The sequence below is a fragment of the Sinocyclocheilus grahami genome, unplaced genomic scaffold (assembly GCF_001515645.1).
Source record: "Sinocyclocheilus grahami isolate Dianchi unplaced genomic scaffold, SAMN03320097.WGS_v1.1 scaffold371.1, whole genome shotgun sequence".
In the NCBI taxonomy this organism is placed as follows: Eukaryota; Metazoa; Chordata; class Actinopteri; order Cypriniformes; family Cyprinidae; genus Sinocyclocheilus; species Sinocyclocheilus grahami.
The window spans coordinates 514858-540789 of record NW_015505550.1 but is presented as its reverse complement, the minus strand read 5'-3'; the positions used below and the strand labels follow the sequence as shown (position 1 = coordinate 540789).

The 25932-nt window shown below is 36.9% G+C and overlaps 1 protein-coding gene across 2 annotated transcripts in view; it reads left to right on the top strand.

Moving 5' to 3' along the window:
- The window catches only part of LOC107549412 (WW domain-containing adapter protein with coiled-coil-like), a 31163-nt gene extending 7897 nt beyond the window's left edge, over nt 1-23266 (top strand). Inside the window, exons 3-10 of one of the 2 annotated variants that reach the window (XM_016230484.1) lie at nt 1844-1959; nt 14171-14422; nt 16433-16555; nt 18425-18573; nt 18654-18769; nt 19080-19323; nt 21636-21763; nt 21857-23266. In XM_016230484.1, coding sequence (XP_016085970.1) covers nt 1844-1959; nt 14171-14422; nt 16433-16555; nt 18425-18573; nt 18654-18769; nt 19080-19323; nt 21636-21763; nt 21857-21926 — 1198 coding nt within the window. In that variant the 3' untranslated portion in view covers nt 21927-23266. Of the gene's footprint in view, nt 1-1843; nt 1960-14170; nt 14423-16432; nt 16556-18203; nt 18353-18424; nt 18574-18653; nt 18770-19079; nt 19324-21635; nt 21764-21856 lie in introns of both variants that reach the window. The other variant, XM_016230485.1, reaches the window with a different exon arrangement.
- Nucleotides 23267-25932: the final 2666 nt, after the last annotated feature.

Sequence of the window (25932 nt, the reverse complement as noted above, 5' to 3'; positions counted from 1 at the left end):
CTCATTGCTTCCGCTTGTCGGAGAACGTGTTAACAGCCGTATTAAATAATAGCGATATCTATGGACTTTTAAGATAGTCAGTTAAACTAGCTAGCTGTTTTTATTGTTGACATTTTATTCAATTTGTATATCTAAATGTGAAAAGAATACAAATAAAAAAAACTTTTAGATATCAGTCCACATATGTGATGGACATTGGTTATGATCATCACAGCGTGCAGCAGCTCTAGATGCGTTGATGTGAAGCGAAAGTCAAAGAGAGAAGACGCGGTACAGCTGAATAACTGCTGTTTTCATCTGATGGTTTGTGTGGATGTATTTACTCATCTAACCTACACGCTATATTGAATAAAGGTTTTGCAGTAATTTCCCTCATTTTAAAGTCGAAAGCTGCGGGAATGAGTAATGCGATGTATGCACAATCCCGCAACGAAATTCAGGATCTGATTGAACATAATTCTGTTATACAGAGAATTGTGAAATGGATTTTCATGACTTTTCAAAAACTTTGAGTATTTATTTTTACAAAACTTTCTAGGCCTGGAAATTGCTGTTCAATTACTTTTCCAGGTTTTTTATGACCCTACTAATGTGATGATCGTGTGTGGGTCGGGTTATCTAAATCAGACAAAAAATACAGGGTTTTGTCATGTCGCGTCGCATCCAGTGTACACAGCGTCACTGATTATAATGGTTTCTACTGTATTTTGCCGCTCGCGTCCGGTGTAGACAGTGTTTAATGTCATTGGTGAGGAGGAAAGCCTGTGTGTGTCCTATGCCTTAGCGGACAGCATGAAACCCACAACAAATAAATAAATAACAGACAGAGAATAATAATAATAACAGTTATTCTCTCTATGCTATTTTTCAATGTTTCAAGTGATGCAGTGGTTTTTTCCCCTGTAGGTTTTTTAAAATGAAAAAAGTATAAATTTTTCATAATGTTTAGTGAAATTATTTGGTAGTCTGAGGTGGAATGGGGATTCGGGAAAGGGGGGCAGATTTTTAAAATAAGTTTAAAGGGGGGCTCGACCAAAAAAGTTTGAGAACCACTAGTCTAAAGTTAACAGACAGTGTTTAGTGCAGTCCACATGTTTACATATGTTTATTACAGTGACTTTGAATTACCTAAAGTAGTGTGGTAAAGCAACAGATTTGTTTTTATATTTCTGCAATCTACTTTAGTTTGTGTGATTTGTTACTGACTTTCAGATTAATGTTTACACCAGGCTTATTTAAACATAATTATTACATGCTCACAAGGTTGGAAGTTCAACAAATCAGTCAATGTACTGTGATTTGTAGTTGTTAAATAAAAATGTCATTCATATCAATTCATGCATCACCTAATTTCATCGTAACATATTGGCCTGGCCTACAGAAAAGAACATTTATGTTTAATCTATCTAATAGTGTGTTGAGCATACTATACAATGATTTATACAAAAAAATTGCATATAAAATCGCAATTAGATTATTTTCCAAAATCATTCAGACCTACATCTGGAGCAGCATTTACTGCAGACCAAGCTGTAATGCATTACACTTTGAATACATATGTAATGAAATATAGCAGTCTTTGTGATTTGTTAATCACACTGTCGTATCACGATTTTGTGCACATATGCTGGAACCATAACATGTGAGCTGAAATTAAAATGTGCTACAAATGCAAATTGAAATGGGCCTAATTCCACTTATCAAGTGACTTGCAGAAAGTTGAGACATAGCAGCTAGTCTCATTGTGAGGCTTTTTTCCTGCTGTGCCAGTCGTGTGTAAAGCTGATGTGGTTTTGTTGCCTTTTGAATGCCAGTATCATTTGTGAACACCTTACTGTTTCAGAGAGCAAAGGCAGAAGGAGGCAACCAAGATGGCTGCAGTTGTCAACAGTTTCCCTAAAGACAGGGACTACAGGCGTGAAGCCATGCAGGCTACACCTACCAGCTTCTCCAGCACTAGTAAGTATCAAAGTTTGAAAAACCCACATTATTTAGCTCTGGAAAGTGGCAGTAAAGTTTAAAGGGATAGTTCACCCAAAAATTCTGTCATTAGTTTCTCACCCTCTTGTCATTCCAAATCTGTAAGACCTTCATGCATCTTCGGAACACAAATTTAAGATGTTTTTGATGAGGTTACTACACACACTAGATTAACTATGACTTCCTCCAGAGAAATGCCTGAAGTCAATAGTGTCAGAGCATTTTGGGTACACCAAGAATGACCGGGGCATTATTTAAATATTGCCGTAAAAAATTGCTGCTAAAAGAGACAAATAGATACATAAGAGATACACAGCTAGCTGTGCATTAAATTATTTTAATTACAACATTTAGCTACTTAAATGAATTATTCGATCGAGATCGAGAGATAGAGAGTTGACAGTTGTGTGTGAATTGTCGGTCTCTCTACAAACAAAGCTGTGATTTTAGTTACTTCAAACACAGAGATGTTACCCCCTCATTGCTGATGAATATAATGTAGCGATCCAGTATCTAAGCTATTTTATTAATAAAAGTCGTGGGGCAGCGCTAACAACACGTTTCTGTAGCTTAGCTCCTGAATGTTTCTGTGCGCGCAGCGCGAACTGATCTCACAAACCAAAATAATAGACATGCTTTTCTCAGGCCACATGTAAAATCAGATGAATTATTAAAAATATTATTAAAATGAATATGTATGGATGACAGTTGATTACAATGATAGTTCAGTTAATTCCTCTTGTTAGTTACAGTTTCTCCTGGGGAAAAAAAATCAAGTTAATGGCCTATTAGTCTTAATATATTAATAATACTTTATTAGCATTATTATTTATGATCCCTGTTGTAGTATTACAAGTCAGAAACCAACCAGATTTTTTCCACCATGTTTCCAAGTTCTCTACCTCAGGTCCAAAAGAAATGAATGCACAAACTGAAAACACTAAACACTTTTGTGATCTATTTCCATTTGTTATATTTCAAAAGGGAAACACTGACATGGATGTTTACACACCAGAGGTCATCTTTTTTTAATTCCAATTGGAGAGATGGACTTTTGTTTGCCTTTATTATTATTTTGTGCTGTATTATTTGGAATGTGTTAATTCTGCTTCAAAAGGCAGCAATAAATAACACTTTAAAATCTAAAGAGTGTTCATGTGATTTTATACAGAGAATTCTTCGAGAATACTTTTTGTGTGCAAAGAAAACAAAAATAACGACTTTATTTTTAAAAATGTATTGCACAAACAGTATTCTTGTAGCTTCATAACATAACGGTTGAACCACTGATGTCACATGGACTATTTTACCGATGTCCTTACTACCTTTCTGGGCCTTGAATGTGTCAGTTGCGTTGCTGTCTATGCAGGGTCAGAAAGTTCTCGGATTTCATCAAAAAATCTTAATTTGTGTTCTGAAGATGAACAAAGGTCTTGCGGGTTTAGAACGACATGTGGGTGAGTAATTAATGACCGCATTTTCATTTTTGGGTGTTATTATCCCTTTAAGTGAGTGCAGATGTAACAAATGGGGCGATTTCAAATCCTGCTCTTTCAGAATGATGGAAAACAAAATTCCTATTTTAAATTGGGATGTTAGCTTTGAGTTATGAAGCTTGCCAGATATTTTTTGATTGTAGAGTAGCCTCTTTTATGTGTAAATATCAAGTCCATTTAGGTTTTCCATTTCATGGCCCCTCAACCTTAAAGTCCGTGTAAAGTCAATATTAAATGTGTGTTCTGAGTTTATCACACCACAGAAAAATTATTAACCACCCAGCCAAATTTGAATGGTAAAAAAAAACGCCAAGTGAATAAAATAAGCTATCAAAATCTTGAAAAAAATAAGCATAAATATTCTCTGCTCTCAGACGCTGGGGGAGTGTCCGCTGGCGGCACTGAAACCACGCCCACTCGTGGAAAAGCTGCCATCTCTCTCTCAACTGTCCTCCTCTGCAGCTTATTTAAATTAGGAGACCGAGCAGTTTTGTAAATTATTGCAACCAGGTATTATGCATTTATGTGACGAAGGCATAGCTAGCTAGCAACCTCTAGGCTGTAGTACCGAACGGCAGTAACTCGCTGTGCAGAACGACCAGTGTATGACACGAGAGCGATTCCGAAAGCATGTCTGCTCTCTATAGCTCTGTACTTTGATGTCACACATGGATCGATCTGCGCAGTGCTGCTTCAAGTCGAACACAAGTCTTGTAGTGTTAGGAGAGGGGCCATGCTCGGTGGCTCCATTGCATCGAGCCACCGGTTTAGCCCGGCCCAAAAAATCCTGAACACAGATTTAGTGAAAAACTGTTTAATGGTTTAACTCCACAATTCACTACTACATAGTTCAGAGTCTTTGTAATTTGTTTCTGCAATACATTTCTAACATTTATTATGTGTTTAGAAACAATTCTAAGAATTCTCTTTAGACGGACTTTAATGACCAGGCTGGTATGCTGTAACATGGACCTCTGCAAGCTGTAGATCCTTAGTTATACTTTACACCTGTCATAGCTAACCCAACACAGAGAATGTGATTTCCTGGCCTGAAATATTTACAATCAGTTTTTTTAGGTAGACACACAGAGAGGTAGAGATGAAGCACTGATATTCCGGTAGCAGATGATTCTGGACACATTTGTGGTTTATATTATTGAGAGGAAAAGTACATGTCACTTGGTTTGTTTCTAAGTGTTTTACAATTGCAGAGTTATTACTGACATACTGTTTTTTTTTTACTGACACAGCCGTTTTTCACAGACGATCACAGATTGGTTTTGTATTTGTAGAATGACAACATTTAGAGCTTTTGCAATATTTTTATGTCTCAAACTTCTGCTTATCCACACCACCCACATAAGTAGTGTTGGGGTCTGTTTGTCCATGCTGGTAGGAGGCAGTAGCAAGTCTTTGCCTTATGCAGCATGACTCGTTAATGCTCTTTAAACACTCCTGTGCTGCATGCTGCTATTTTTCTTCATTTATTTTCCAGTCGTCACAGCAGTTTACTTCTCTTTCAGTAAAGTTTTCAATGCTTGGCTATATCAAAGCAGTCGAAGGGTAGCAGATGCTAAGCAGCAGGTTTAAGGCACACGGCTCCCACTGTCATGGAAAACCTCAGAATATCAGGGAGTTTTTTTCTCCGGGCTTAGAAAATGCCAAGTTCCCTTGACTTGAGTCATGGAAATTTCTATAATGAGTAATACACTTTTGTTGGTATGCTCTGTTCTGAAGTGTTTCATCAATTAGATATCACTATTGGGGTAGAGTAAAAATGGCTTCAAAGCCAAAATGTATGATTTTGTGTGACTCGTGGAGTCTTTTTAGCCAAACCAGAACACAAATTGGTGGAAATGATTGATTAGTGAATTGTTTGAATGAATTTGAATGATATTTTAAAAGTCATTATACAATAATCACAAATGACTGGAAAGCAATTCATTTGTCAAAGTGTGGGAACCCTGAAGGCAGTTTTTCTCTTTTTGTTGGTCTTGTGTCTGGAATTGTAATCATTCATTGTTTAATGCACACAGCATTGTGAATGGGGAAAAGTGCTTTAAGAAGAGGTTGTGTGACAGGAAGTGTAATAGTACTGCTTGTTTTCCTTAAGGAAATATGTTCTGGCCAGACTGTCAGAAAAAAAAAGGCAATAACCAGTATAACTTTATTGAATGCAGATTGATGAATGAATGCTGACTATTTATTAACATAGATGCTTAGGAGCCAATCATTTAGAAGACAGTCTTTCTCAACAAGAACAGTTCTTGTAATTCAATTAGTGTCTCATGTGATGTCAAGTAATTATAGGCTTGTAATAGGTCTGTCAATAAAAAATTTGAATATTCGTCGAATTTAAAATAAAAATCCACATTCGAATATGTGCGTTAAGGAAACTGCCTTATCAGGGGCGCACGAGATGCGATGACGATGTAAGTGTCATTACATTTGAATGTTTTTTTTTTTAGCCTATCCAGTTGAAGCCACTAGATGTGGTGCTGCTGTGTTGTTGATTACAAGTATTGCGGGAAAAGAGAACATCAATGCGGAGAAGATCCTGTTTAGATAAAACTGAAACCAAGCCGTTCACACAACGCATATTTTGTGCATTTATCACCGTTGCACTTGCGTCTCGAAAGCCATGTAAAATGAATGCAAGTTCAACTATGAAAAAACATCTCGAGACTTGATGGTTGGGGTTTTTTCCCCATCCCACTGCAACTCGTGTTTTTAAACGAAAAATGTACTGTGTAATTGGCTTTCGGCCTTTTGTATTAAACTATGAATGCATACATGATGCTGTTTTGTTTATAGTTGTTTAAGCAACTTTATTAATTAAAATAGTTTATAAACATTATTTTGAACATTATGCACTTTTTTCACATAGTCATGTTATCCTATGCTCGATGTGCCCTCTTGTGGCCTCAGGAGAAAAGCCAAAAGCTTTTCTTTACCCTAACTGAAATTATGCATTTTAAATTTGAATATAATTCAAATTTTTATAATATTTAAGCACAAAATTCGAATTTAGTTTTTCAGCCATTTTGACAGCCCTAGCTTGTACTGAATTTATGTATATTTTATGAGAAGAGAATGTCCCTAGTCTCTGTAAAAACTAACAGCCATGTTAAAAAATAGGGAGGTTTCTCTAATTAAAATATTTAAATATGCATTACACTAGTGTTGGGTGATATGCTCCATAGTCATATCGTTTTATTGTCCACCTGTGAGATCGCCGATAAACAGTATTATCATGCCAACTTATTTAATTATTTGCTTACCTAGTTTCATAGCCAGAGAGTGAACGACCTCCAAGGTACGGCTAAAAGCAGCTTAATGTTGTAATCTATGAACTACACATTATATCTTTTTAGTCAAGTAGCATATGGATGACATTGCATTATCATGTTAAATACAAATTCAGTAATAAAATTAAGTTACTAATTATAATGCTTGCATTTCCTCAGTTATTAGACAGCAGCTACAGAAAACGAGCAAAGAATACTTAATTATCAAAGAACATCATTAGTCTTGCGCGAGTATATGCACTTAAAAAAACACTCCCGTTATAATCAGTAAAGCTGTCTACACTGTATGATGAATACATTTCTTATACTTGCATCGCACGTACATCTGCACTTCATTGTTTATGATGAGAGAATTCTCGAGAGAGCAGAATTCAGTAAGCGAGCATGCACTGAACAACAAAACACAGGGGTTTCTGCGATGACTTATCTGAATGCTTCTGATTGGCCACTGCATTCATAAACTTAACGGAATCGTGTGTTATTAGTTATAATGCGCAACACTGTAAAACTGCGGAAAAAGAAATTTGATGAAGCAAATAAGCCCTGATATTAATTAGATAATACTACTACCTTTATGATGATGATGATAATTATTATAATCGTCTTGATATCGTTAAAGGCATCAGCAACAGGCAGTATCTCTAACTCGTCAATACACGATAATATCCTCTATTGGCACAACCCTACATTACACATCACAGAACAAAATAGGCAGATTTGCAGAGATGAGCCTGTAATGGCCAGATTTTTATATCTTTAAGAACAAAGCATGCTGTGTTGTAGGGCTGTCAAAATGACTGAAAAACTAAATTTAAATTTTCTACTTAAATATGATCAAAATCCGTATTATGTTCGAATTTAAAAGGCATAATTTCAGTTAGGGGAAAAAAAGCTTTTGGCTTCTCTCCTGAGGACACAAGAGGGCACATCGAGCAAAATATTATGCACGTTTCTTCAAAGCGTAATAAAATAACACGACTATCTTTGAAAAAAGTGCATAATGTTTAAAATAATGTTTATAAACCATATATAATTAATAAAGTTGCTTATACAATTAGAAAAGAAAAAAAACGCTGCATGTGTAGTTTAATACAAAGGATCAAAAACCAATTTCAAAGAGTAGGCTACTTTCTTTATTTAAAAACATGAGATATGGTGGGATGGGGAAAAAACACCATAACGTCTTTTGACATGTTTTTTAAAAGTTGAACTTGCATTCATTTTACATGGCTTTCTAAACATGCCGCTCTCTGCGAGACGCGAGTGCAACGCTGATAATGTCCCTCTAGAAAATGTGATAAATATGCATTCTTTGTGAACGGCTTGGTTTCAGTTTTGACGTAAACATCTTCTCCACACTGATGCTCTCGTTTTCCGCAATATATGAATGAACAACTTGGCAGCGCCGCATCTAGTGGGTTTAACTGGATAGGCTAACAAAAGCTATATATATTTATATATAATTATATTTACTTGTTTTTAATGAATGTATATTACAATACAAAGAGCAATGTATAACATTTTACCAGATTACACTTACTTTAATTTTTTCCCCCACTAAATGTTGTTTTCTCTCTAAATGTTTAGATTTTATACAATTATTGTGAACTCATCATTTTTGTAGAGTAACTTTTGCTGCTGAATTTTCCATTAACCTAGTTTATAATAGTATTTTTCTCATAGATTATGATTATATATTTTTTAATTTGTTATTTTTCTTTATAATGAAGTTGTCTATTTTTAGTAGATTGTGTGTAATTCACAAAAGAGTGATGATCGGTATTGTCCGATACTGTTCGAACTTTTGATATCGTATCGGTTCTGAAAAAATTGTATCGTGCCCCCCCAAAAAAAGAATATTAGTCGAATTAAAAAAAACATTTGCATTTGAAGGCAAAAATATTACCATGAATGTTCAGTGTGCGTCAGGGAGCGTCATCAGTGGAGCACGAGATGCGGTGATGATGATGTAAGTGACATTGTAGTTTAATGTTTTGTTAGTCTACCCCACGATACGTGCAGTTGCTGCGTTATTCATTCAAAATATTAGAGAAATATAGGCGCTCAATGCGGAGAAGATCTTGATTAGGTTAAAACCGAAACCAAGCCATTCACACAGAATGCATATTCAGCGCATTTTTTAGATGGACAAATACAACTGCTACACTCGCGTCTCACACAAGAGATTTATAGAAAGCCATGCAAAGTTAAAACTGTTTAAACTTTTAGAAAACGCATCACGAAATTATGGAGGTTTATTCCTTTTCACTGCATCTCATGTTTTTAAAGGCAATCTGTGTGATGGGCGATTCGGCTCTTTGGATTAAGCAATGCATAAATACGTGATGCTGTTTTGTTTATCATTTATGCAATTTACGAAATTATATTTGATTTATGAGTTAATTTAGACGTAATGCACTTTTTTTTTTTATAGACAGTTATTTCCATGCGTGGACCGTTTAATGTGCTGCATTATTTTGCTCATTGCGCCCTCCTGTGGCCTCGGGAAACAAGCCAAAAGTTTAACCTATTTAATCTGCATATAAAACATTAGAAATTAGATATTGGTTTAATTTTTTATTTGTTTGACTGTAAAAACAAAAAAATATTTGTTGTTTGTCTCAAATTGAGTTAATTTAAAAATACAGTGGTTAAATGTAAAAAAATTTTTTATTTTGCTCTGTTTTAAAAAATGTCAATAATTATCGATACCGAACGATATGGAACATTATATCGTTGATCATTTTTTTTTAGCTATATCGCCCAGCCCTAGTTCAGGGTTGAATTTTTGTGGATCTGACAATTTGTGATTTTGTGTGCACTAGGGTCTAATCCCGTATTTCCTAATAATATTACCAAGTGGCAACATGTAGAATGTTAGAATGTTATATACACGACATTCCCAATCATAGTTATTAATGTTGTGCACTGCTGTTTGGGCTGCGTGTGCTGAGCTAAAGATGATCACCGGTAAACTGAAGCGCTCTTTTAACTTAACCAAACGCATTCTATATGAGATAAATCAGATATACATCAAATAAACACAATATTACAATGTACAATTGCACAAAAGGCTGCAAACGAACAGCGCGCATCTGAAGTGTCTCTGAAGGAAATAATGCATTATTTATCGGCTTTAAGATATCGGCCAAATTTTCTTATCAGGCCGATACCGATAACAGAAAAAATGAGCCGATATGGGCCGATACCGATATGGTGGCCGATATATCGTGCATCCCTAGTTGTGATGGTGAGAAAGTTTTCCCACCGGTTAATCGACGTGTGACAACACTAGTAATACCGGTATCACCGTGGGGTGGGGGGCGGGGTGGTGTGGTGTTCGCTCGTTTGAGTTTCCCTCTTTTCTTCGCTTTCAAATGGCTTGTAAAAGTGCCATGTGCATTTTACTTTCACTTTCAAAGTGACACAAATCAGCGTCAAGCAATTGTTCATTTGAGTTTTCCCTCTTTTAGAAAGAAAAGGCGCCGTGGGTGTTTTATTTTCACTTTCAAATTGGCGGCAATTCGTCGTTGATTCAATTCAAGCAACAACAACGTCAAACTCAGAACTTTTAAAATCAGCAAACACTGTGGAACCAAATAAATAAGAAACAGAAAATGTATTAGCAAAACGAACAAGAAAGCTTGGAGGCATGGCATATACACCTTGATGCAAAATAAAATGAATAAAATACACACAGTTTAAATCCAGTAATCGGCAAACACTGTGGAACTAAATAAATAAGAAACGAATGTTTAAAAAAACTTCCAGTCAATAGGCGTTTCGAAATCTAAAATATTGCCAAACGGGCGCCTTTGCATTTCCTTTCTAAACAATCTTCTGCCATCGTCTTGTCTTTCTCACCTCACTCTTGTCAATCAGCTCGACTCACTCTCCTCACGTGATAAATAAAATCGGACTCCTGCTCCGTGGTGCATTGTCGTTCGCGCACGGTTCGGCACGCTGCATTGAGCGTTTAGTTTTTAAAAGTGTCTGTCCTCTAACTGAACTAGGCTAAATGATTGTTACTATAAAAAAAATCTAAATGACGGTGGGGGGTGGTGCCGCAGTAGGCAAATGACGTAACCAGTGTTGCGGCTTAACACCGGTATAACCGAAAACACCCGTCTATCGCAGCAAGCCTAGTGTGCACCACAGTCTAACCAAGGTGCACACTAGGGCATTCACACCAAGATTGATTACTATGACTATAAAATTAATAATTGTTTTAATTCCATAAGAATATGGATGTCCACACAACAGCTATAATAATGACATAGAAGAACAATATCATTGGAATCACTTTGAGAATAATTTTTTTCCAACAGATAAATTATAAAAATGTAAGCATCCTATCAAAATTCATATGGCTTTAAAGAGCTTGTTCACTTTAAAGTGGTAGATGGTGTTACTCCAGTGCACGCAAGCAAAAAACAGAACTTTGTGTGATGGTGTAGACCAGGGGTCACCAAACTCGGTCCTGGATGGCTGGTGTCCTGCAGAGTTTAGCTCCAACCCTAATTAAACACACCTGAACCAGCTAATCAAGGTCTTACTAGACATACTAGAAACTTCCCGGCAGGTGTGTTGAGGAAAGTTTCAGCTAAACTCTGCAGGACACCGGCCCTCCAGGACTGAGTTTGGGCACCCCTGGTGTAGACACTAGGGCTGCAACAACTAATCGATAAAATCGCTATTAATCGATAATGAAAATAATCAACAACGAATGTCATTATCGATTAGTTGCATCTGCCCACCGCGCACGGAAAACTTCCGCCAGTCACGTCAAAGTACAGCAGTGAATAATGCATTTCTATGAACGAAATACATCTAAAAATAGCGGATAAATCAGAGTGAGCTGCTGCGGGAAAGATGCGTGATCCAAGCTCCGCAAAACATGAGAATGCTTAATTTTAAACTTCAAGCTAATGCATTAGTGTAATATTTATCACGGCTTGTCCTGTCAGACTCTTTGACAGATGCGTGTGCTGTTTAATGTGTGAGATATGCTTCCTCAGCACATAAACTGCATTTTACGGTAATATCCTTTTCTGTAAATGTTACATTCACATGAATGTTTTTTATTTTGCATGAACGCTCGTCCTGACGGTCTGCGTCAAAGGGGTCATATGATGCGATTTTTCAATTTTTCCTTTCTCTTTGGAGTGTTACAAGCTCTTGGTGCATAAAGAAGATCTGTAAAGTTGCAAAGACTAAAGTCTCACATCCAAAGAGATATTCTTTATAAAAGTTAAGACTCAGCCACACCTACCTAAAACGGCTCGTTCTAACACGCCCCCACATACCTACGTCACTATCTGGGAAGATTTGCATAACGCCGCCCAAATATTCACGCAAAGAAAGAAGGCGTAACTTTTATTCTCGTTGTAGTATTGTTGCTGCCGCCATGTCGTGAAGGTGCTGTGTTTCGTTGTGAAAGCGAAATTACTTTGTTTGGCCTTCCAAAAGAGGACGATATCGCTTCGTCATGCCTGGAGCTGATCCGTGCTGGTTGCTGAGGAAATACTTCAACTTCGCGCTGTCGATCGCTGGATCGGCTTTCACCGTGAATGAAGTGGAGTCCAGCCCGGGGTCGTCACATGTGGTTGCCGCAAGCATCACAATATGGTAAGGGACGTAACATTTCCGTCACACGCTTGAGGAATTCGGCCAATCACAACACACTGGATAGCTGGCCAATCAGAGCACACCTCGCTTTTTCAGACCGATGAGCTTTGTAAAAATCTACGCGTTTCAGAAAGGCGGGGCATAGAGGAGAAACAATAATGTACAGTATGTGGAAAAGAATGTTTTTTGAACCTTAAACCGCATATTTCATTACACCAAATAATGTTCTTTTTAGCAGCATCATATGACCCCTTTAAACTTTAGACTTCACTGAACGAGCGCCGGCATGCGCATGTGTCAAACAGATGAACAATATTAATTTTGCTGATATATTTGTTATTGGACGTTAAATTTAGGTTTAAAATTCAACATGTAATTTTAAGTATTTTATGATAGTAACTGTAAAGGGATAACTGAGTGTGATTGAATATAAATGTAAGACGTTTCTTACATTTACAGAATAAAGAAATGACAGTAACGGGTTACTGTGTTCAGAGTGAATGTGTGTGTTCCTGCAGAACATTCCTCTTATCTGTTAACACCAAGTTTGTGTTTTTCTTTGCTATTTTTTATTTTTTAAATGGGGAATTAAAAATTAAATTTTGTCCATTTGTCTGTTTAAACTTTCCATTTGAACTGTGCTTTATAACTCTTTTACACAATGTATAGCATAGCGATATATTCACCATACAGTATGTTTTCATAGCATTCAGTTGGCACGTTTGTTTGAAGGACAGCATTGGGCAGGATGTGGAATAGTGCGTTATGTCAATTTAAAAAATCTTTAAAAATCATATTAATCGGAAAAACAATCGCCAACTAATCGATTATAAAAATAATCGTTAGTTGCAGCCCTAGTAGGCACTAGTGTTATGGAACCAAAATTTCAGTAGTTGGTAGCAATATCACTAAAATTCCACTGTTCTTGGTACCAGTTTCTGTCCACCTTTTAATAAGGTCATCAAAGCTTTGCAGTATGAAAAAATTAAGCTGCTGTTCAAATTATGAATGGGTTATAGAAAGCGAGCAAAAAGTGCTCCCTTTATAATCAATGAACAGCTGTGTATCCTCTGCAGGTACTTGATATAATACATAATGTACATAAGTTATAATTATATTGTTTTATTACTATGTATTTTAACTGTTTTGTTCAATAAAACCATATGATTATTTGCTTTTAATTTATTTGAACCAATTATTATTGCCATTATATATGTATTAAGTCATTTTAAAGTTTGCTTAGGACTATTTTTATTACCACAAAATTATTCGATTACTCCATTAATCATCAGAATAATTGACCGATTACTCGATTACCAAAATAATCGTTAGAAACAGCCCTAATAATTTGTTCGTTATAGCGAAACAATTTGCAAAGCACACACTGAAAAAATTGTATTAAGTGGATTCTGACTGGCCATTGTGTTCACGCCGTGTCTTTAATTGGCCACAATGCTCTACTCTGCAAAAAACACTTTGTAAATAAAAAAGTTTTACGCTCTTCATAGAACGCTCGCGCAAATATTAGAGCATTTGAATGCAGATGCCTATCAGCGGGTACCGGATCGACCAGGTACTCGGTTCTATCAGTACTGTGTAAAGACTGGTATGCAGTGGGTGCTAATATAGTTGTCGTTATAGTTATCAATCTAGTGAACGAGCTTTCATTTGAAAGTTTGGAGGGGTTTTCTCCAATAATGTCACTAAACATCATTAACCTCTGTAATTTTTCTTTCACCCCCCCCCCCCTATAAATAGAGTCTTCAATTGCCACAGAGAAGCCTTCCTCACTCACACCATCCTCTTCCTCTGCTGTTGTGTCTGGCTTAAGCGTGGCCAACTCAACCAGTAGTGCCTCTGGCTCTACAGTCCCAGTTTCTCCAGTGATGCAGTCGCCGGCTACGCCCACTCTTCTCCAAGACCCCTCCCTCTTACGTCAGCTCCTCCCTGCTTTGCAAACGGCCCTGCAGCTTAACAACGCCAGTGTAGACATGGCCAAGATCAATGAAGGTAAGTGTACTGAATCTCAGCGAATGGCGATGATCATGAATCGCTAAAGTAAAGTAAGCTGTTAGCAATCCAAAACATTACAGGGATAGTCCCACTTGAGGAACCGAATGTTAAAACCTTGCTTACAATACTGCGGTGATGGTGGTTACCACCTTTGAAATTTACTACACCTCTGTAACTTCAGTGTGGTTAGCAAGCATACATTTTGCAGCTTTATTCTAGTTGTGTTTCTTGTACCACTCAAGCGGGTATGTAATTGCTTGTTATATACTTGTGCATGCTGGGCTTGCGTCAGCTTTTCCTCTCTTAACTTCACATCTCAGGGATGAATCATAGCTTTGCTGCTTCCTGAACATGGCCTGTGTGAATTGCCATTTGTGAGCGTGTCATTGCTTCTCGCTTTCCGTCATTGGCCGTATTTGCAAATTATGATGCACAATTACATGGCGTTTGCCCAGTCTGGTCTCGCACCACTGCATATGACAGATGTGTATAAACACTGAAATGCAAAAGTTGGCATGATCCAGTGGCAGGGCTGCTGCATCATTCTTCAAATGCAGGAATATTGGATTTTAACTAGTTGCTGGGAACATTTCCTCTGGTTCAAGCTGTGGTAAAATGCTTTGCTCAAAGGTGTTTGGGTTTGTTTCTTGAGCACCAAATCAGCATATTAGAATTATTTCTGAAGAATTGTGTGACATTGAAAACTGGAGTAATGGAGTAATATCTGCTGAAAATTCAGCTTTTCCATGACTGGAATAAATTACATTTTAAATGAAGGTTTAATTTTACGTTACAAGTAGAGAAGTTCTTTTGAATTATAGTAATATTTCACAATATTACTTTTTAGTTTTTACTATATTTTGATCTAAAAAATGCAGGCTTTGTGAGTATATGACTTCTCAAAAACGTCCAAAAAATAACTTTGAATTAGGGTTGTGCCGATAGACGATAGTATCGTGTATCGACGATAGTCAAAAATATAGACGAATAGCAGATCTCTTTGTCGATAGTCAAGACTATATTAGGCTTATCTCCTATAAATGTATTCAATTATTACTATTATTATTATTATTAGGCGGCCTATTATAATTCGGCTATTGTTATCAAATTGCCCCTGCTATTTCTCTCACACACACACACACATGCAAATGAGGATTAGAGCCTGTAGCCGGCGAAGGAGTGTCCAAGCACAGATGTACATCATCTGCTGATATAAGGCATTGCACTTAAGTAATCTGAATGGCCTATATTTTAACCAAGCCCTCACTAACTGCGTTTAATGCCACAATTATGTTAGAACGCATCTCATCCTTGTTTCTGTGGTGGTGTGTTGGGCTCGTCATGGGGCGTGCGGTCCGGAGCGCTGTATGACTGACGTCCGTTTAATTTAACTTTACTCCAAATATATGAACTTACCTGTTTTAAATACTTTTATATTTAAAGTGTTCGTTTATGTCCAATATTTAGCGTTAAACTGTTGGTCTTTAAAATAAATAAAATTTAGATTTTCACAGTTGACTGATTTTGCAGACCTTTTAAGACCGATAATGTCCGTGCGCAGATGCGGCAAACTTGTCACAGGACGCGTGGTTCTAATAGCCATGGATGACTGTTGTATCCGAATATATATATATGAACTAGCTGTTTTAAATATTTTTATGCTTTCATGGGCTCTCTCGTGTGTGCCCGCGCAGGGTTTTAAACACCACGTAGTTATGAAATAACCTAACCCCTAACCATAGCCCATAACAAAGACATCTCAAACAATGTCATTTTTGCATAAATTACATAACTGAGCGAATGACACTTAATGACAGTTGTCATAAACATGCATAAAACATCCTTCATATTCATGACATGTGTCATGTCATGATTATGAAGGTGTCATGTCAGTCTTATGCACACCCCTTCAAGTAAAGTGTTACCGGTTTTTGTTTACTTTTTGACTGCTTCTTGTCTTCACCTTTTGTTCTTGCTTTATTCTGTGTGTTCTCTGTGTCTTTGTAGTTCTCACGGCTGCAGTAACTCAGGCTTCGCTGCAGTCCATGCTCCATAAGATCCTGACTGCTGGTCCATCTGCCTTCAACATCACGACTCTGCTCTCCCAGGCTACTCAACTGTCCAGCCAAGGTACATACACACACTCTGCGGTCACTCTCATACTACCTCTTACTCTCAAAGCTGCTGTGTTTTTTATTTGTGCTACAGTGCCATCCAAATTAAATGTCTTTGACACATGTGGTTTTAAGGTCGGCTCTGTTTTGTGACCTGATCTTGAACTTCATAACTTGAGCTCATGGGTTTGATTTGTTTTTGACGTGAGATTGTGTTGCTTGTGTTGCCAACTCATGTCCGCGGTGTGGTTCTGAGTCAGCTTCCTTGAGTTAGCAGATGGAGTTGGTAGCTTAGCAAGGATCGCACACACAGGCTTGGCTGCTGCTGTCTGAGCAGATAATGGTGAGCCATGTGGGCCTCACAAATGATTTCTGGTTTTAACACAAGTAGCTTTATGTTTGGATTTGTCATGCAGCATCTGTTATTTGGCAATGTCTAAATTACATGTTGAATTGCATGTTCATAATAATGATATATCATAACTAATAGATTTTATGTAAATAGTTTGGCAAATGTCTGTGTATTTGACCTTTCAAGCGCAGTAATCCTTGAAATAACTCAATTTGGTTCTGTGCATGTTTGCAGTTTTTTTTTTTTTTTACTTTTGAATATCAAGCCAGTGTTTCCCACATGATTTTTGTGAGACTATGGTGGACCTCAGCCCAAGATCTAAGAACAAATTGTACATTTTAAAGTTAAATGCAGAGTAAAATTGGAAACTCCAACCCCTTTTCAGTCACCAACAAAATTAAAAAAAAAATCTGCATCGATTTGTACCTGGACATTAAAGTGGACTCTAACCTCATTAGTTGTGATAGTTTCTCAGTCCAAATTACAAATGAAATGGGTTCAGACGTATTCTACCATTAGTTTTCTACCAAGGCTTTAACATTTCCCCCCATGTTTATGTTTAGGAAAACAGTAGGTCAGACTGTGCTTCTTAGCCTGTTAATGGCCTCAGTGTGTCCATAGTGCTTCTACACTTTAAGGGAGTTGGTATTTTTTATAGCAGAACTATAAAGTGTTCAAAAAATAATCAACATAACTGAATGTGGGCATTGAGTAATTTTGTAGTCAATACTCATTTAGTCAGGTACTCATTTTAGTGATTTATTTTTGAAAATCAATCTTGTTCACACTACATCTCTGTAATTATTTTAAGTAAAATCTTTTCATTGCTAGAACATCCAGGTTTAAAAAAAAAAAAAAATCACCCAGAGCTTACATAGAAACCAATTTGAAAAGTAGACTAATGCATCACAAAAAAAAAACTAATTTTTGCTTCCCATATTTATATTTAGGTAAACAATAGGTCAAAGTTTGTTAATTGCCTCAGAGAGTGGGGCATTAAAAATAAAGTATGACGTGCCTAAAAGCACACACTATCTCATCTCATCATTGTCACCTATCCACAGTGCTGAACAATGATAGGAATGTATATTTAGTTGTTTAGCTGAAGTTACAAAGAAAAGTTAGTTTGCGCATTGAGTTCTAGTTTCTTATGCAGTATTAGTGAACATTTGATTACTTAAACTCTCATCCCCAATGTTATGTTGGTATTATTTTTATACTATTTGTATTTATTTAGTTTATAAGTGTGTGTGCATGCGCGTGTGTATGTTTTAATTTTTTTTTTCCTCTCTCTCTTTGTCCTGTGGAGTAGCCCAGCAGTCCAGCCAGTCTCCGATGTCTCTGACGTCAGACGCTTCCTCTCCTCGGTCATACGTGTCTCCTAGAATCAGCACGCCACAGACCAACACAGCCTCCCTCAAACCGCCCCTCAGCACCACGCCAGTCTCCTCACAGACCAAGGTATACTGCTGTCAAATGAGATGACCGATGTCACAAACGCTTTTTCCTCTCTCTCTTTGTCCTGTGGAGTAGCCCAGCAGTCCAGTCAGTCTCCGATGTCTCTGACGTCAGACGCTTCCTCTCCTCGGTCATACGTGTCTCCTAGAATCAGCACGCCACAGACCAACACAGCCTCCCTCAAACCGCCCCTCAGCACCACGCCAGTCTCCTCACAGACCAAGGTATACTGCTGTCAAATGAGATGACCGATGTCACAAACTAAAGTATGATTTTGTAACCCTTTTCTCACTATCTTTCTCAGATGAACGCTTTGACAGTTAAGTCCAGTTCTCTCCCTCCACCGTCGTCCCAGCAGTCCCTTTCCACAGACAAACATCACGACAATGGCAACTCTCCACGGACGCTGCAGAGACAGAGGTGACTTAATTTGGAAATTACTAAACTGATTAATCCACTTTATAAATTAAAAACTGCAAATTTAAAGTTTAATATAAAGGCTTATGGGTACTGAACTGCCCGCTGCATACCTCAGCAACCATATTTGTAGTTTAAAGTGGCTTGTTTTGTGGTGTTTGTCTGCCATCTTCTGGCTGTTTGTGATATTGCTGATTTTTATGTTTTAGGATCACATTAAATTAATGTATTTGTAAAAACCTGATGCTGACAGAGAAGTAGTCGTTTCTTAAATCAGAAAGACATTGACCCATCCACTGTTTGTGATTTGCAGCAGTCAGAGAAGTCCGTCTCCAGGTCCAAACCACATGGGCAGTAACAGCAGCAGTAATAATGGTGGTGGTGGTGGTGGTCAAGGACCAGGTGTAGTCAGCGGAGCAATGACCCTGGGTTCAGTACCTGCCGGCACAGCTCCAGGCAGAGCAACATGTTCCTTTACACCCACACTGGCCGCACACTTCAATGAGAACCTCATCAAACATGTGCAAGGGTGGCCCGCGGAGCACGTGGAGAAACAGGTTAGCATGAATGTTTTTTGTGAATATTTCATATCTTTATTCAGCAAGTATGCAATAGATTTGACAAAGTCACAGAGACAATTGATTTCGATTTCAAATATTAATAATTGCTGTTTTCTTTACCTTTCTATTCATCAACATCCTGACAAAAAAAAATAGTTTTGACAAAATATGAAGCAGCACAACTCTTTTCAATATTGATAACAAGAAGAAAATTACATGTGCAAGGGTGGCCCGCGGAGCACGTGGAGAAACAGGTTAGCATGAATGTTTTTTTGTGAATATTTCATATCTTTATTCAGCAAGTATGCAATAGATTTGACCAAAAGTCACAGAGACAATTGATTTCGATTTCAAATATTAATAATTGCTGTTTTCTTTACCTTTCTATTCATCAACATCCTGACAAAAAAAAAATAGTTTTGACAAAATATGAAGCAGCACAACTCTTTTCAATATTGATAACAAGAAGAAAATGTAGCTGCAAGCAACGATATCCTGAAGGGGCAAAAACAGCAGAAACTGAATGAACATGAAAAACAGCCGGTTCAGAATTATAGATGAGAATGAACTCCGAATGAACAGAAGTTCAAATGACATTGAATACAGCATGAATAGAAAACATGTATTTCTAGTGCTGATCTGGATAATAAAGTAATCAAAACGGTTCAAGAGTTATAATGCTTTGAATTTTTTAACTGGTGGCGCTATAGACTTGTTGGTCAGATCACTATTCATGACCATCTCAGCAAGTGTGCCAAATTTCATAATTTTCCCGTGTTCCCTTCATAGGGCTGACATAGACTCCCATTTGAGAGGAATAATAATAAAGAAAACATTAACAATAGGAGCTACTGGCCCTTCGGGGCTTGGGCCCTAAGTATTTCTTGAGCAGCAAATCAGCATATTAGAATGATTCCTGAAGGATCATGTGATGCTGAAGAAGTAATGCTTGCTGAAAAGTCAGCTTTGCCATCACGGGAGTAAATTATATTTTAATACATTACCAAATGTATTAAATAAAAGAGAATTGCATTTGAAAATATAAAAATATAAGAAAAGTTATTTTAAATTGTTGTAAGATTTTTCAATATTGCTGTTTTAATGTATCTTAAATCCGATAAATGCTACCTTGGTGGCTATAACTTCAAAAAAATTTTTTTAAATCTTACCGATTTTTACTGTTAACAGCTCAAAAAGTGAAAAAGAAAGCAAATAAAGGAACTGGAAAACAAAAAGCACAGTTTCTAGTTCTCTTAATACTGACCATTTGATCACTCGAGGGTTCTTAACGGGTGTAAACAGGGTCTTATCACGGGAGTAAATTATATTTTAATACATTACCAAATGTATTAAATAAAAGAGAATTGCATTTGAAAATATAAAAATATATGAAAAGTTATTTTAAATTGTTGTAAGATTTTTCAATATTGCTGTTTTAATGTATCTTAAATCCGATAAATGCTACCTTGGTGGCTATAACTTCAAAAACATTTTTTTAAAATCTTACCGATTTTTACTGTTAACAGCTCAAAAAGTGAAAAAGAAAGCAAATAAAGGAACTGGAAAACAAAAAGCACAGTTTCTAGTTCTCTTAATACTGACCATTTGATCACTCGAGGGTTCTTAACGGGTGTAAACAGGGTCTCGGAGGACATTTCAGAAACAGGTTAGCACCGTGTACACAGCCTCAGTTGACAAAAACACACTACTCACCCTCATGTCGTTTTAAACCTGAAAGACGTTTGTTCATCTTCGGAACACAAATCAAGATAAATATGAGGAAATCCGAGAGCTTTCTGACCCTGCATAGACGGCAACGCAACTGACAAGTTCAAGGCCCAGAAAGGTAGCAAGAACATCGTTAAAACAGTAGTTAAAATAGCAAGAGAAGAAATTGTTGAATAAAGTCGTGATTTTTGTTTTCTTTGCACACAAACAGTATTCTCGTAGCTTCATAACATACCGGTTGAACCACTGATGTCACATGGACTATTTGAACGATGTTCTTACTACCTTTCTGGGCCTTGAACGTGTCGGTTGCGTTGCTGTCTATGAAAGTTCAGAAAGTGTCAAAGTTCTCGGATTTCATCACAAATATCTTAATTTGTGTTCTGAAGATGAATAAAGGTCTTACTGGTTTGGAATGACATGAGGGTGAGTAATTAATGACCGAATTTTCATTTTTGGCTGAACTATCCCTTTTAAGTATTGGGCTACTGCACGCAAATCATTGGCATTCATCTGCATGCTACCGAAATACAAATGTTTTTCTGCATGGCTAACAATTTACATACTGCTCTCCCATCCAGGCCTCGCGGTTACGTGAGGAGGCTCACACCATGGGCAGCATCTACATGTCGGAGAACTGCACAGAGCTGAAGAACCTTCGCTCACTGGTGCGAGTGTGCGAGATCCAGGCCACATTGCGGGAGCAGAGGTCAACGCATTTCACTTTCTCATATACCAAAGCATGTGACACCATTATAATGCAAATTTACTCACTTGGCTCTCCTTTTCTCTTTGTCGATAGGATACTGTTTTTGAGACAACAAATTAAAGAACTTGAAAAGTTGAAGAATCAAAATTCCTTCATGGTTTGAGGAACTCTGGGTTTGCAATGTGGTCTTGAAACAGGAGGAGAGAGGTGTAGGTGAATGAGTGGGCAAAACCCATTTCATGCGCGCGGAACCCTGGAGAACTGAAGTTCTGTTGCGTTCTGCTCTGGGCCCAGTCTTACATTAAACAAGCTGCAGCGAGGTCTTGCTTGGACTGAGGGGGGGCAGAGAGGTTTTCGGAGGAGCTGCCCTCGCCCCATCCCTGTACATGTAGATTATTTGTAGATGTTATTTCCATGTTGTAAATATATTTTGTAGATGAAGCCATGTCTATCAAAACCATGTCCAAACTAATCAACACCAAGGCAGACTGGGATCTCAAGTGCCCTCATTGCCACCATATGTTGAACTCTTGACTGCAGATTTTTAAGTGACGTGATTAAAAAAAACAAAACACAAACAAAAAAATGCTCTTCAGATATACGATCGTTGAACCATTGCCTTGAGCATGTACCAGACCTGCATGGAAAAGGTGGACTAGTCGACCGGGACATTTAACGAGGACGATGAGGTACACACTCTGTCTTCTCACAACTGTGCACACGTATCCACCGGTTCATTTTTTTCTCGCTACATATGAAAAATGGTAGTAATGCTACATGGTTATTTGGTTACTTTATCTATTTCTTTCTCTGGTTGCACTATAATGGTTTAATTCCCTCACCCCATGCCTTTAGAGGGGGTTTACATCATGTTTGTCCACAGTGGTTCAGTGGTCTCCTGTCTGCCCCTAATGGCCTAGCGATATGCCCATGGTCAACACTAGTGCCTGCTTACGTGATGGAGTGAATGTGAGCCAGAACGGAAAGGAGAGAAAGAGAATCATTCCTGCAGCTCAACTCATGTCGTCCCCCTCCCTCACCTCCCTTAGCAGGAGATGAAGACTGGTTGTTATCCAGGATCCCCTTTTTCTTTCTCTTAATCTGTCCAGGTTACTTTTTTTTCTTTTCTGTACCCTTGTTTTGTTAAAAAAAACTGTACTTTAAAAAAAGGAAAAAATAAACAAGTTGCTGTGGCAACTTGTTAAAAACCAGAGTTCATTCCTATGTACAGTTGCTAAGTAATGAAGTTAAAGTTTTATTAAAGTTGCAGTGATTACTAGTCTATCAGATATGTTGTATTCCTAAATTATTACCACACATTTTCCTTTGCACCCTGATTGGATGGAATGGGGGGGGAAAAGTGCTACTGGAAAACAGTAAACTGAGGGTCAGCCAAGGACTGGACGACATCAGCCCTGTTACACCAGGGTGAGGGCAGGGTCACCTGGGGTCGGAAGGTCAAATGTGAAATGTATGTATTGTAATAAACATGCTAAACTAAAATTGTTGTTCTTATTTTGGTCAGTACTTTGTCAGTATGTCTTAGTTTCTTAAATATTGAATTTACAAATACATTTAAATTAGACCAAAAATAATTAAGTTTTTCAATGGTTAATGGATATTTAATTGTTCATGTTATTTTCCCCTATTTCTACATTTAGTTTATCTTCCTGTTATCTACCACTCATAAGAGGTTAATAAAAATATATAATTTAATAGCACTTTAACAGCAGATCTCAGAATTAATATTATTGTTCATACGGTGTCAACTAAAAATATTAAAAATTCTGTTTGGGTAATTGAAATAAAATATATTACCTAAGAGACTTTAAAAATGTTGCCTAGGAAACTAACATAAAAAAGGGAAATGGAAATTTAAGACTAAAAAGAAATCTAAAGAAAAGTAAAAATGACAAAAGCCCATAACAAAATGTATTGAATGTAAAGTAAAATTAAATATTAAAATGGAATTTAAAATATTAGTACTATAATATATATAGGGTAACATGGGGGAAGAAGCCCCACTTATGAACAATGTCCATATACTGTTAAACTAACACATTTACATACAAGTTTAGCATGTAGAGGATCATTCTGCATCACCCAACAGACAATTATGAGTGTGTGTGTGTGTGTGTAAACATGTAATTTATTTAAAAAAAAAATTTAATTCATTGCCTAAGAAACAATACTTTAAACTTAAACTCATAACCTAAAACGGAGTAGAATATTTCACACTTGCATTCCATAGATGACTTCTGTTTTTATATTGAGCTAATTATAAATACTATAACCCTGAACCTCCTGGAAAAGTTTCTGTAGTTTTAGATATTTTTTCTTTATTTTTTATATAACGTTTTTACAAAAAAGGATGTCCCAAAATTTTTTTTCCCCCATCTTTTTTTTACAAATCTGTCCCCAAAATACTGTAGGCACACAAACACGCACTCCACCATAAAACTTTTCATCCTGAAGTGGAGGTAATCTAAAGTTCATGCCTCTCATTCACTCTTTAACACTTTATCTTTTACATTTTCAAGCGACCTATTATTTTGGGGGCCTTTTGCCCCATTTTGAGGGGGCCATCTTATCCCAAATGTACAACTTTAACTTTACACTTCAGAAAAAATATATACATGTTTCTTTCCTCAGATGTAAGTCAGTGGTTATTAATCCTGGTCCAGGATTAAGAACCACGGATCTAAATTATTTTACCCTTAGTTCCACAGTGAACAAATATACATATATACTTTTTCTTATTCAGCGTAATATAAACACATAGTTTATAATTTTCAAATATCAGTAAATGGATCAATGTACCTCAAAACACTTATGGTGAAATTACTCGTATAAATACCATTTCTCAGATGGTATTGCTCATGAATTAGTGCATGCGCAGTTTTATGAAGTAATGTTTTAAATTGTTTTAATGTTTTCATTTATCTACATTAAATAGTAAATATAAAATATCTAGATAAGATTTTAATGTAGGCCATTTATTGGTTGCCAACCATAAAATTATTATCCCTTATTCTAATATAGGTGCATACCTACCTTAAAAATGTTTATTGTATGTTTATGTCCACTAGGAGTCAGTGTTTGCTTATTATAGATTACTGGTTTACGAATTATTTTATTTTATTTTATTTTGTTTGTATTTTTGTCTTGACAAAACAAATTTCTTTTTAATGCTTTTCCATTTGAAAGTTTGCACCACATCAGATCTGGACAGAGGTTACCTGGTCTGTTGTTTGTCCAGATATTCTAACTGAAGGTTCCACCTGTGGATTGAAAACAAATGCATCTTATACTTTGAAATACTAAAAATGAATGGCATACTGTCTGTGTGAAATGGACTGGTCAAGGAGAAACAAGAGGAGTTGAAACACAACCATGGCCTTTAAATGCCTCTCGACTAATAGCACATCAGCAGAATGTCCCATCATTTAAGAGCTGTCCAAAGCCGAGAGAAACGGCTAACTGTGAGCCTGGGTGTCTGTTACATATAGGACTCAGATGTGCCTCAGCTTGAGGTCTTGAGATGTAAAGAGTAGGTTGTGCTATCATGCGGAGAACTCAACATCAAATGCTCTATGGTTTCAGCGAAGAAGAAAAAAAAAAAAAATATATATATATACAGTGCTGCTTGAAAGTTTGTGAACCCTTTAAAATTGTCTATATTTCTGCATAAATATGACCCAAAACATAATTTGATTTTCATGCAAGTCCTGAAAGTTGACAAAGCGAACCCAATCAAACAAATGAGACAAAAATATATATACTTTGTCATTTATTTATTCAGGAACATTATCCAATATTACATATATGTGAGCAGCAAAAGTATGTGAATCTCTAGGATTAGCTGTTAATTTGAAGGTGAAATTAGAGTCCATCTGTTCAGAGGTGTTTTTAATCAGTGAGATGACTATCAGGTGTCAGTGTGTGCCCTGTTTTATTTAAAGAACAGGGATCTATCAAAGTTGGGTCTTGTTTGTGGAAGTGTATCATGGCACAAACACATGAGATCTCTGAGGACCTCAGAAAAAGAGTTGATGTTGTTCATCAGGCTAGAAAAGGTTACAAAGAGTTTGGACTCCACCAATCCACAGTCAGACCGATTGTGTACAAATGGAGGAAATTCAAGACCACTGTTACCCTCCCCAGGAGTG